We start from the raw sequence: 12,882 nt of genomic DNA on the forward strand, positions 1-12,882 counted from the left end.
TTTTAAAAGAGAGGAGCGAACTGGGATCACGGGGGGGCGGGAGCTGGGTGGGGAGAGAAGTGCAGCAATAAATGAATGGAAATCCAAAATCTCTGTAAATGTTCATTAAAATTATTCAAAAAAAAAAAGATGTCTTAGGGTGATAGTCTGAGTCTCTATTAGTCCAGTTAGTCTGACCTTTTTTAAGAATTTGAGTTTGATTATATATTTTAATTTCTACTTTTTCTAGGAAGACACTCATCTAGATGAAATGACCCAGTGATTGAAGCATTGGACTCAAATATGTCAGACAATAAGGACCACACAGGATAGGACAGGCTTCTGTTCTGTTGTTCATAGGGTCGTTATAAGGAATAATTCAACTCAAGGGATGTTAACAACAACTTTTCATTTTAGGTGTCTCTAAGTAGGGCAAATCATTATTATGCTGAGCAGAGAATGCAAAGTTTGATTGTTTGAATTTACCAAGAGGCACTTTGGAGAAAGGACTGATGAGTCACTAAAAAAAAAAAAATTTAAAAAATCAGTTGAAGCATCATTTACTCTGACACATGTGGGATTTCCATGAGTCAGAGTTGATTTCATGGCATCTGATTTGGTACCCTCATTTCAGTTGGCTAAAGGAATGCAAATGCCACCCAACTACATATAGCTTCACTTAGTGCTCCTTCAAATTAGTAAAACCTTGAAATTATCAAGAAAGATAGGGCAAAGGAGAAGATGGATGAGAAATGGAATTGTCCACAACAGGGAAGCAGAAGACTAAAGAATCAATGCAGAAGAACAGGAATAACTTGATGTGGTGTTAAAGACCTTGATAATTAGCTTCCTAGTTCACATTAGGGGAATGCTCTCCAGCTACCCTAACTACAGACACATAATCTCCCAAATCATCAACAGCTGTAGGATCAATATAAGAGAGAACTGTCCACACTGTGGGGTGTGTGAAAATATCAACACAAGGAGAGGCCGTGTAACTGCGTTAATATGTCCCAAGCCTCCTGGAGGATAGGAAATTGTCTGGATTGAGAAATTGTATATGGTGAACTTAAGCATCCTGCTGCATCCAGCCTGGTCCATTACTCACCAGTTTCTACAAAAAAAAACTGGCATGCATACCTACAATCACATGAATCATTCCCCTTACAGGTCTGAGTCTCTGGAGGACCTTTGAGCAAATCGCTATGAGCCCAAAGGCCATAGAGAGGGAGTTGGGGGACTGAGCCACAGATGAAATTGGTACTAGAAATCATGACTTTACATGTCTGGTTAAGCATTTGGGATTACATTGACTTGAAACTTTTTATAAATACTGTGCTATTAATCTTAGCAGAATGAATAATAAAAATCTTAATCTGTAGAGTGAAAAGTCCTTTTAGGACAGAGGAATAGGGAACAGAATTTATACAAGATCAATAATCTAAGGGGAAGTAAGAGAAGTAGGTACAAAATTTCTCAACCTCACAGTCGATTTGTGTGAGATTTTCTGTTTGATTTCTCTAAAAAGCAGACACTGGAGGTTTAACTTAGTATGTATTATGGCTTGAATTATGTCTGCCAAAGAGATATGTTCAAGGCTCAACACCCTCAAGGTCCAGCTAAGGTGTTACTTGAAGAGAGCAAATGTGATTATCTGACCTGAGGTCAGACCATAGTAAAGTGGGTCCTTAATCTGATTGGTGTACTTAAAAAAAAGCAACATCCACCAAAATGTGCAACCCTGTGGTTTTACCCCTATCCATCCTCAGCCCTCCCTCCTTTGAGTTTCCATACATGTTTTACTAGTGGAGGGAAAGGGGGAAGGAAATGGGAAGGGTCTGGGCTAAAAGACAGGGTTCCTGATGGGCAAGGGCCAATGTTGACTAATTTTATAAAACATAATGCATGAGAATGATTGTATTAAATATGATGTGAATGAAGAATAGTGTGAAACACAGTGTATATAAACTATGTGAGTAAACCATTTGAAAAAAAGAAAATGAAAAAGAAAAGCAGCAGACAGAAGCAGACAAGAGACCACCATGTGAAGACAAAAAGTGATGTGAAAATGCCCAGTGGCAAGAAGAATTGGTGTTACGCTGTTGAAAGCCAAGGAATGGTTGAGATTACCAGAAAGTAGAAGTGGTAAGAGAGGGTTTCTCCCTACAAGGTGGTGCTGCCAGCATCTTGATTTCAGACTTCTGGATTACAGAAGTATGAGACCCTAAATTTCTACTCGTTTAAGCCACACAGTATGTAGTATTTCGTTACAGCAGCTCTAGGAAGTTACTATACCATGTAAGCTTATAAAGAAGAGTTTCTGTCAGAGCTGGTCCCTGCATCACCTGTCAGTCAAAACAGAATCTAGAAGGGGACCAGTACTCTATTTATTTTCCGGGGAGAATGGTTAGGATTTGTTAAATGCTATGAAGGATTTCTTTCTTTTTTTTTGCCATTTAGAGAAATCTCAATAAAATAATCCAAATTTATATAAATGCCAAAGGCGAGAAGAGTTATAGAAAGCTTGAAAAACTTGAAGAATATATAGTCTGCATGTCTTCTTTCACATCTGGACCAATTTTGAAGTTATAATATCCCTGAGATCACCATTCAACTTAATAATTCATTAGATGGGTTTACTGTAGTCAATGAAAGCTGTTATAGTCATTGTTACAGTTATTAAAGCCAAAGGATATGGTTAACTCAGCCAAGACACAAAGCATATGGGACGGAATCTGAGAATTAGATTCCTCATTTCCACCTCTTCAGATTTCTTCTGATATGAAGGATTTCTGTTAACAGTATTCTCAAACTGTTGTTGTCGTGTACTGTCAAGATGGAACTGACCCATAGCTGAACCTCTAGTGGGTTTTCAGAACCAGTTAATCACATGGGAGGAGATTGTTCATATCTCTCCTGTGGAGCCGCTGGTGGATTTGAAGCATATACCTTTGAGTTGGCAGTGCAGTTCCTTACTATTAGGCCACGAGAGCCTCTCCTGCAATACTGTGTGGATGAGAGGGAAGTAATCAACTCATTTTGTTGTTGTGTGTGTGCACTCACGTGCGTAATAAAGAGAGCTACAGAAAGAGACGGGGATAGAGAGATACAGAAAAAGAAGGAAAGGAGAGGGAGAGTGAGCAAGAGCATGCACTTGGAGAGGGAAGTCGACTGTCATGATCAAGCACCAGCCTTTGAATGCCATCCTGCTTGGAAAGACATAGGGAGGACCCTTCTGGGCACAGGGAGCTCTGGTGGTCTAGTGATGAAGAGCAGCACTGCCATTCCAAAGACACGTGGTTTGAATCCACCAGTTGCTCTGCTAGGCAAAGATGGACAGTCTCAAGGGAGCTCGGGTGGCCTAGTGGCAAGAAGCTGCACTGCAATCCCAGAGGAATGTGGTTCATTTGAATCCACCAGATACTCTGTTAGAGAAGGAGGGGCAATCTCCTCCTGTACCAGTCAGATCCAATTTGACTGTACACATATACACAAAAAAATAATAAAAAAGAAAAAAAAAACCCCAAAGATGGACAGTCTCCTCCCATGCAGTTTATTGTCTCTGGAAATCCACTGGAGGCTCAACTATGAGTCACTTCTAACTCGACAGAAAACAATAATGAAAACAACCTCTTGGCAATAGGAATGAGAAATGGACAACCAGACCAGGGCTATAATTCTAGAGCTCACAACCTAAATTTGGTGATTGCTCTAAATAGTCTGTAACTTTAAAGATAACACTCAAGAGGCAGCAAGGGAAAGGAAAGAGGACACGTGAAAATGGTAAAGGGAGGAAGGAAGTTGGAGAGATGCTTTCACACTGTGGGGATCTCAGTCGACCTCATGAAACAAAATGTGAATGACTTGTTAAATGGGAAACAAATCTGCTCTGCAAACTTACCCTCAAATCTACAAGAAAAGGCTTTGGATAAGTTCTCTTAGCAAAAAGTGACTAATGACCAGCCTCAATTTAGCAGAGTTGCTTCCTGCAGGGAAATTCATGGCCACTCAAAGGCTCAGGGGACTGCCTCACCCTTATCTGTCCCTCATTCACCTGGTTCTGAGTTTCAGACAAAACTTTTGCGTCCCACAGAACTAGATTCCAGAAGGAGAGAGACACCTCTTAAACAACAAGGGGAGCAATTGACCTTGATTGTGTGATGGAACAACCTGGTTCCTTTTCAAAGGAAAAGGACCAACAGCACAATTTTTTTCTGCAAATTTGGTAGAAAGGCAGCACTGTTGGCCCCACTTCAGACCTGCTGAATCAGAATCTGTATTTTAGCAGATTCCAAGTCTTTGTTGATGTGCACATTTCAGTTTGAGATGTACAAACATGACAAACCATTACACAAAGCCTTTTTCTCTGAGAGCAGGGAAAGATCAGCTGGTGAAATAATGTCATGAATCCTCTACTCAACACAAAATCCAAAACACATAGCACAGCTCTCCTAGCTGGCCCTTCTGATTTAATCTTGCTAGTATCATTGTTTTTAATACATGATCCTGGACAAGGGAGAGCCTTGGATTTATTATCTGAAAGGAAAACATATAAACTGACTAGATTTGAGGCTTTCCATCTAAGCTTTCATGGCCATAAAATTTAGATCATGAATTATTAGTAACCCACAAGATAAGGAAGGTTGATACTTAACTACATGCATGTTTTAAATATTTCTTGTAAAGCCATGTTTAAATTCTATTATTTCTATCAAGTTCAAGCTCATTCCTAACACACCTCGGCTCTGAATGACACTTACTTGTTATACAAGACAATGTCTGGCCTCCACACCAGATCGCTGGGGATCCTGATGGAGTCCAGCCCATCATACTGGTCTCGGTCCCACTGGAGATATGCATCGTGCCAGATTTGGCGGATCCACAGGTACGCAGTCAGAATTTGATTTCTTTCATCCTGCACAATGAATCTAGATGTAACTTTGGAAAAGAGCAAGGAGACACCAAAACCAAATGTCCTCTGTTTATAGTTCAATTGTGTTCCTCAAACTACATGGGATGCAATCTCCATCTCTAGCCTATGGGTGTAATATAATAAAATTACTGTCTTTCCACAATGCAGTCTGATGCAACCAGTTGAGGTCATATCAGTGTAGGGAAAATCTCCCAACTTAATCACTTCTGAGCTACATCAAGATCAACATGGATACTTGCACATGATCTACAAGCAAAGGAATCCCAACAATTGTCAACAGATGCCAGAAACTATAAAAGAGAAACTCACAGAAGGAGTGACCACAGCAGAGGCCCACATTTGGCCTTTCTGCCTGCAGAACTGTGATAAAATAAATGTCTGTTATTTAAAGCTACCCACGTTTTATATTTCTGTTCAAACGGCACTAGGAAGCCAAGATAGCTAAAACACATGTGCTTCACAATAGTAATATCAAAAGCTCTAAGCTCTCGGGTCACTTAGAAGTAAGAAGTTGTGCTGCCAACCCAAAGGCACAGGGTTCATATCCATGAATCTGCTGCTGGAGGAATATGAGTAATCTCCTCCTGTGCAAGTTATAACCTCTGAAAACCCACTAGGAGTTGGTTCCAACTCAATAATATGTAACAACAGTGTGCTATTTTCAAGGAGCCCTGGTGATAGACTGAGCCCTCAACTGAAAGGATAGGTAGGCAGTTCAAATACGTCAGCTGCTCCTCAGAAGAAAGATGTAGCAGGTGAGCTCCAACCTCCAGTGTTTCAGGTAGCAGTCAAGTGCTGAACCATTGCATCACCAGGGCTCCTTTCCCATAGGAATCTTTGGAAACCATACGGGGCAGTTCTTTCTCCGCTAGTGTGTACGAGTTATGCTACAAACTTGAAGGCAAACAGAATCCACCAGCTGCTCTGAGGCAGAAAGGATGGATAGTCTTCTGTGTGATATACAGAACTCTGAAAATTCACTGGAGGGTCAGCTGTGATTAGGTTTTGACTCAACAGCACATAATAACAAAACATAAGGTCAATATGAGTCAGAATCTGCTAGATAGAAACATATTTTTTGATGAATCTGTTTTCAATACGTGAGTGAAAGGTTTTTTTAATTCTATCTCCTTGATTAACTATCATAGGGTAAAGTTATGCTCTTTCTTCCCCCTGATAGATTTAGATTTCAAAATATAAAGTAGACAAATTACATCTTTCCACAGATCAGCTGCTCAAAGTTCTCAGAAAATTAGTCAACTAATGATGTATTCTAATGAGAAAATCTGGAAATACCTACAATGAACAAAAGAGAAAAATCTTTGAGGTTTCAGAGCTTGTGTAATTAAAGGTACATAAGCACCAAATAAGATGTTTCATCTTAAAACAGGGTTTTTTTTTAATTAAAGTAAAATTCACGACACAGAATTCATCACTTTGAGGTATTTTAATATTTAATAATCGAATGGCTTCTGGCACCATTCACAATGTTGCGCAATCCTCTGTGTTAATTGCTAGCCATTTTTATCATTTCTCACACTTGTTCACATGTGACCTCAACAACCATTCATCTGTGTACTGTCTCTATGGCTGGTACTTATTCTGGACATTTCATATAAACAGGACCATACAATAAGTAAGACAACAATTCTATGGAAGGTCTAAAATGGGTCTAAGCAATGGCCAGGGCTGGGTAACATTTAGTGAAGTTAATGTTGTAGAAAGCTTTCTCTGTCCTCCTTTCTCTCACCAGCCTTCTGTTTCGTCTCCTCTCACATGACCAGTCAAGGCATCTCCTTTGGAAAGGATTGTTGTTTTTCACGATAAACACCATTACAAAGAGCCACCACCAAATGTTACTCACCATGTCTTTTATCTGAGAAAGTGTAATCTGCAGCGTGACATTCAAGACTTCATCTGTGTCTTCCACTGGACGGAGGGCATTGGAGTAATCTTCGAACAGATCATTAAACAACTTCTGAGCGTATTTCCCATCTGCCGTCTCGACAGCTGCTCAAAAAGAGGGGCCCGGATTTAAAACTCAGAGGTCAGTATGTTTCAAGGCAAAGAAGACCAAGGTGGGAGATTATGGATGACCCAGCATCAGATAGAGACAACCTTTTGCATCCGTGAAAAGTTCTTTATTGATGTGCTTTCTCCAGATCAGAAAGTCCCTAGATGGTGCAAACAGTTAATTGCACAACTGTTAATAAAAAGGTTGGTAGTTTGAATACATCCAGAATGTGCATCACAAGAAATACTTGGTGATCGACTTCCAAGACTTCACAGCCTCTGGAAACCCCATGGAGTGCATGAGCTGGAATCAACTCAGGGTAGCTGGGTTGTTGTGATTTTTATTTATTAACCCAGATCATTAGGAAGCAACAAGAAGCATGGACTGTTTTCATACAATCAGATCATTTCTTTTGACTCTCCCCCCACCACCACACTCCAGGCACCTCCTCCTCACCACAGAACTGGCCACAGATGAGTCCAGGTGGTCACAGGCCCTGCCCCCTCACCTTTCAGTCTGGAGGCAGCAAAGTAAATCCAACAAAAGGAAATGCAGGAATGTGGCCAGTTCATGTTTATCCGAGTCTACAAAGCTTTGGTCAGGATGTACAGTCCTCTGCTTCCCCCTGGGAGTGGGATGCGTGCAGGTAGAGAGCTCAGGCTTGCTTTGCTGAAAGGACCTGAAGCCTGTCAGCCAGCCCTGCTCTCCCTCCCCTTTCCGGTAACCTGAGCCTGGCAGCTCCAGTGGCGGAGATGCCTAGAGCCCCGTGGGTTTACCTTAGGTAATGTTATTGAGGGGTCCCCAAGAGAGGTGGGAGCAGAACCCAGGGGAATATTCAACACCTTAGTTTGTCTAAGCAGAGTGGGAGCATTCTCTTACCCATCTGCAGCAAGCAAAGTCGGTCTGGGCCGAGAGACATTAGCTGGAGTAAGGCTCCCCTCATAGCAACTCCATGCACCGCAGAACACAGTCTGGCCCAACCAGCTGTATCCCTGTGGTCACACTGTGACCCACAGGCTTCTCAGTGACTGGATTTCACAAGCCCTTTCTTCTTGGTCCATTTTTGTCTGGAAACTCTGAAGTTTATGAGATGAAGACTGACTGTTCTTGCCTTTAAGGAGCATCCTAGTTGTACTTCCTCCAGGACAGGCTTGTCTGTCCTCACAGTGCATGTTATAATCAGTTCTCTACTACACCATCACAGCTCGAAAGCTTTCATTCTTTTATTGTCATCTATTATCCAACTTTCAAATGCATAGGAGGTAATTGAAAGGACCACGACACTATCATGTTGTTGTTGTTGTCATCACTATTGCTATTGTTAGGTGGCATCGAGTCAAGTATGACTAGTGACCTGATGAACAGTGGATGTGAACCCCATCCTGTCCTGTACCATCTTCACATTTCCTGACGCACTGGAACTCATTGGGGCAGTCACCGTGTCAACCAACCAGTTGAGGGTCTTCCTCTCCTTTGCTAACCCTCCACCCTTCCTAGTATCATGTCTCTCTCCAAAGAATAGCTTCTCCACCAACATGTCCAAAGTATGTCAGGTGAAGCCTCATCATCCTTGACTCCAAAGAGCGCTCCAGTTCATTCTTTTGGCAGTCCATGGGATTTCAGTGTTCTTCTCCAACACCACAGATAAAAGGTGTCAATTCTTCTTCTGTCATCCTTATTCACTGTCCAGCTCTCTGATGCATAGCAAGTGATCAGAAACATGATGGCCTGAATCAGATGCACCTTAATCCTCAATTTGACATCATTACTTCTCAATAATTTGGAGAAGTCCCTGTAACTGCAGACTTGCCCAACGAAATACTTCTCCTGGTTTCCTCACAGTCGGTACTAAGGGTGTTAATAGTGATCCAAGCAGGATGAAGTTGTTGACAGCAATATGTAAACCTCTACTGACAGAGTAGTGATGGTTGTACATGAAGTACATTGACCAGAAATTAAATTTGAGTCTCCCAAAATGAAGGCATAAATTATACCTCTCAGCTATCAGTGATACTAAGGGGCATGACACAAACCCAGCCATGGGGCAGCCAACCAGGAAGACCCTCTGTGCTTCTAGCAGCATTTGAAAAAGGAAAGACAAGCAATTCTGTGATCTCTAGAATATAATGCATTAGGATGCTTGTTTTCTTCTCTATCTTCTATTCCTGGCTAGTTCTCAGTTGGTTCATGGACCTGAATCTGTTATAATAGATTTCTGTGTGAGAGATAAGAGTACATTAAGGGGAGCTCTGGTAGCCTAATGGCAAGAAGCTATGCTGCAATCTCGAAGTTACGCAGTTCGAATCCACCAGATGCTCTGAGGGAAAAGGAGGGTCAATCTCCTTCTGTGCCAGTCAGATCCAATGAGACAACAAGAAAGAAAAAAGAAAAGAAAGAAGGGTACATTAAGTGAGAAGAAAGTATCTACTTTTAAAATAAGCAATAGCAGTGTGAATTAGATTTAGAGTTAACTTCCAGCCCCAACCTTTACCAGCACTATGATTCTTGGATCTAGATTCTTAAAGACTTCCTGAACTTCAGTCAGGGGAAAAGAACATGTCCTGTTTTCTGAAGCTGTGAATTCTTATGAAAGCAGACTGCTACCTCTTGCTCCCTTGGAGTGCCTGGTGGACTTGACCCTGAACTTTTGGTTAGCTGCTGGGTCCTTAACCACTGTTTCATCTGGCATTCTTTTATTTGTTTGTTTGGATGTTTCTCCCAGAGATACTGGGGATGCTTTTATAAAGATCTTTTGTAAGTTATAAAGCACTCTGTAAAAGGTCTACTAGCTGTCAGTTTGTGATACCACAGTGTGTTGCTATGATGCAAGCAGTTGTCACTGATTGTTCTTTCCAATACTAGAAGAGTCATCCATGGTAGATAGGGTTCAATAGAACTTCCAGAGTAAGGAAGGGAATCTAATTCCCAAAATTAAAACACAGATCACAACAGATTATTGTCCTATATAGTGCTAGAGGATGAACCCCTTGGTCAAAAGGCACACAAAATATACAACAGCTACAACAATGGGTATACGCATACCAATGTGAAGATGACAAAGGACACAACAATGTTTCATTCTATTCTCTCTGAGGCCACCAGGAGTCAGAGTCTCCTCAACAGCAACTAACAGCAATGACATGTAACTATTAATAATGTTTACCTGTGATGTTAAGGGTTTGTTGTTGACTGACTTTGCCATGTGGATGGATGGGAATAGGGCATGTTAACCTATCCACAAGGGGATTGGCTAGTCTTGACATTAAACTGAGCAGATTCAGCCATAGAATAGGAGAACTTGACCACAAGCAAAGAAACAGCAAGAGAATGCAATGGGGTGTTTCAGGGCCAGAGATCCTTGTTCCTACCAGACTGGAGCCTATGAGAATAGTAGCCATAGCAACTGCAGTAGAGAATCAGAGACTTTATCAAGATTTTTTCTACTAGTTTATTTACAAAATTCAAATACAAATTTGAACAAATTCTTTCAATTTTCCTCACCCCTCCCCATCAAATTGTACAACCCAATGATTAATCCCCTCTTCCCCCTGTATATCCACATCCCTCTGCTTTCCAACCTCTCCCACCCTTCCTGGATCCTTATACTCATTCTACAATAACAGTCTTATTGAATATTTATCCATGTGGGACTGAGTTAGTTCACTCAGCATAATGTTCTCCAGTCCCTCCCAAGTTAGGTCATAATTTACAAAGATATTGCTCCTGCATGCGAGAATCAGAGACTTGAGGTGAAATGGAGTGGGCTTTGGGACTGCTACCCTATAGAAACAAAACTAGGAACTTTTGCCAAAGTTTGTTAGAGGACTTTGGGGCAGGGGGAGTGGAAAGCCATAATTGGCAGGACTGGCCTAAAGCTGTGATGCTGAAGGGTGGGTGCCTGTGAGCACATTTCAGCAGCTACCTGGACTGAGTGATTGCATTTTGCTACTAACCTGCATTATAACCTTTAGGCTTTCCTAATATGGTTCTGTGTGGTCTGTGAGCTATCATAACATATTTTAGGCCCAGTAAAGCACTAACATTGGTGTTGAGATGAGTAGGAGGAGGTACAGGAATGTGGGGGACATAGCTGATCTCTTTGGAATTGGTCTTGTGTTGTTGATGTTATTGACAGGGACAGTTTCCCTTTGTGGAGTTGGTGAAGGTCAGATATGGCTATCCCCACGTGACCTTTGCTCTTTTTATATTATCCAGTTGTTGTTATGTATTGTCAAGTTGGAACCAACTCAACTGACTCCAGTGGGTTTTCAGAGACAGCAAAACACATGAGAGGAGATTGCCCAACTTTCTTCAATGAAGGAGCTGACAGATTTGAATCATTTGCATTTTAGTTGGCAGCACAGCTCCTTGTTAATTGGCCATCAGAGATTTCCACATTTAACAAGTCTTCCAGGATTTACTCATTTTAAAGAACACTCTCAAAGTCTAGTCAAATCAGTATAAGAATAGTTCACAACCAGGATGATATTGTTAAGAATGCTCTCCCTTTTCATTTAAATGTTACTTTCTATAACTTCACATTATTTATCATACATGATTGAATTTTACTTCTACAAAAGAATATTCATTTCCATTTTGCCATGCATTTTGGGGACCTAATGTCTTCTCCAAGACCACAACTCAAAGGCATCAATTTTTCTTATATTATCCTTATTCATTGTCAAGTCCTCAGACACATAGCAAGTAATTAGAAAGATGCACTGAATCAGGCACAATCTTGGAGAATGTGCAGCAAGAGTGCTTCTTGGAGGCAAAGATAGCAAAACTTCCTCTCTCATACTTCAGGCATGTTAAGGGAGGCTATTCCTTGGAAAAGGACATTATGCTTGGAAAAGTAGAGGGTCAGTGAAAGAGAGGAAGACCTCCAAAGAGATGTATTGATCAACACAGTGACTGTAACAAAGTGTCAGAGATGATAAGGATGGCCCAGGATAGGACAAGGTTCAGGCCTGGTGTTCATAAGGTCTATGAGCCTACTCAATTTGATGGCTCCTAATAAGGACAACAGTGTCTGTCAGTCCCTTTTCTCACCTTGGGGGAACCACCCTAGAAAAGCAAATTAGGATCATTGAGTTGTCTGGAACCAGAGCAAGGAAATTGGAGAGCTCAATTGCCTCAGGTTACAGCTATCTGGTGAGTCACCCCATGCCTCTTGAGGAATCTATCCTTTGAGTGGAACAAGCCCTCAAGCCATCAATTAAAAGTGTTTCTTAATTGCCTGAGCCCTTAAATTGATTGTGAAGACTTCATTCTCCTGATGCTTCTAGTCTGACTCATCCATGACTGACACAATTAATTTTTGTTGCCCACACCTAGCAACCACTTGCTTTGTAAACCCGGAAACTGAAGGAACTCAGGAGATTTAGTCCAATGCCTTGGTTTTATATGAGGAAACTGAGGCCCAGAGATAAGAAGTGCCTTGCCCAAAGTGGTGGTTGACCAGTGGCAAAATTCAAATTTCCTGCTCCAGCCCCTATGCTCATCACAGTACTAGTACTGTTTCTCCTTCTTATAGCTTTTCATCAGTATTTGATGTTCTGGAGGTGGGTGTGTACAGAGAATCTACTTTGTCTTTTCATTCCTAACAGTATGAAGATCAGCATCTGGTTAATAGGTGCTCAGTGCGTAATTGGTATTAGCTGCTATGGTTGCTGCTTAAAGTCTCTGGGAATCATCTCTGGTGATCTTTGATTGATTAATTTACTTGGTTCAGCTCATCATTTCTTTTAAAATGTGATGACAGTTGGTGCTCATCTTTCAAGGTTAATTCAAATCAAATCAAATCCACACATTTTGGAGACACTTGGCCTACTGGGTAAGGAGCTGAGCTGCCAACTCAAAGGTCAGTGGTTTGAATCTATCAGCTGCTTCACAGAAGAAAAATGAGCAATCTCCTCTTACGTGACTTATAGTCTCTGAATACCCACTGGAGGGT

At 41.3% G+C, this 12,882-nt stretch overlaps 1 protein-coding gene across 1 annotated transcript in view; it reads right to left on the bottom strand.

Moving 5' to 3' along the window:
• Window positions 1-7,503, bottom strand: part of CHRNA9 (cholinergic receptor, nicotinic, alpha 9 (neuronal)) — a 33,763-nt gene extending 26,260 nt beyond the window's left edge. The window contains exons 1-3 of the mRNA XM_006898186.1: window positions 7,435-7,503; window positions 6,777-6,922; window positions 4,740-4,894 (exon numbers count right to left, since the gene is read on the bottom strand). Of these exons, the coding sequence (XP_006898248.1) occupies window positions 4,740-4,894; window positions 6,777-6,922; window positions 7,435-7,498 (365 nt within the window). The 5' untranslated portion in view covers window positions 7,499-7,503. The remainder of the gene's footprint in view (window positions 1-4,739; window positions 4,895-6,776; window positions 6,923-7,434) is intronic.
• Window positions 7,504-12,882: the final 5,379 nt, after the last annotated feature.

Source organism: Elephantulus edwardii, unplaced genomic scaffold (genome assembly GCF_000299155.1).
Source record: "Elephantulus edwardii isolate Elephantulus edwardi_28Jun2011 unplaced genomic scaffold, EleEdw1.0 scaffold00222, whole genome shotgun sequence".
Lineage (NCBI taxonomy): Eukaryota > Metazoa > Chordata > Mammalia > Macroscelidea > Macroscelididae > Elephantulus > Elephantulus edwardii.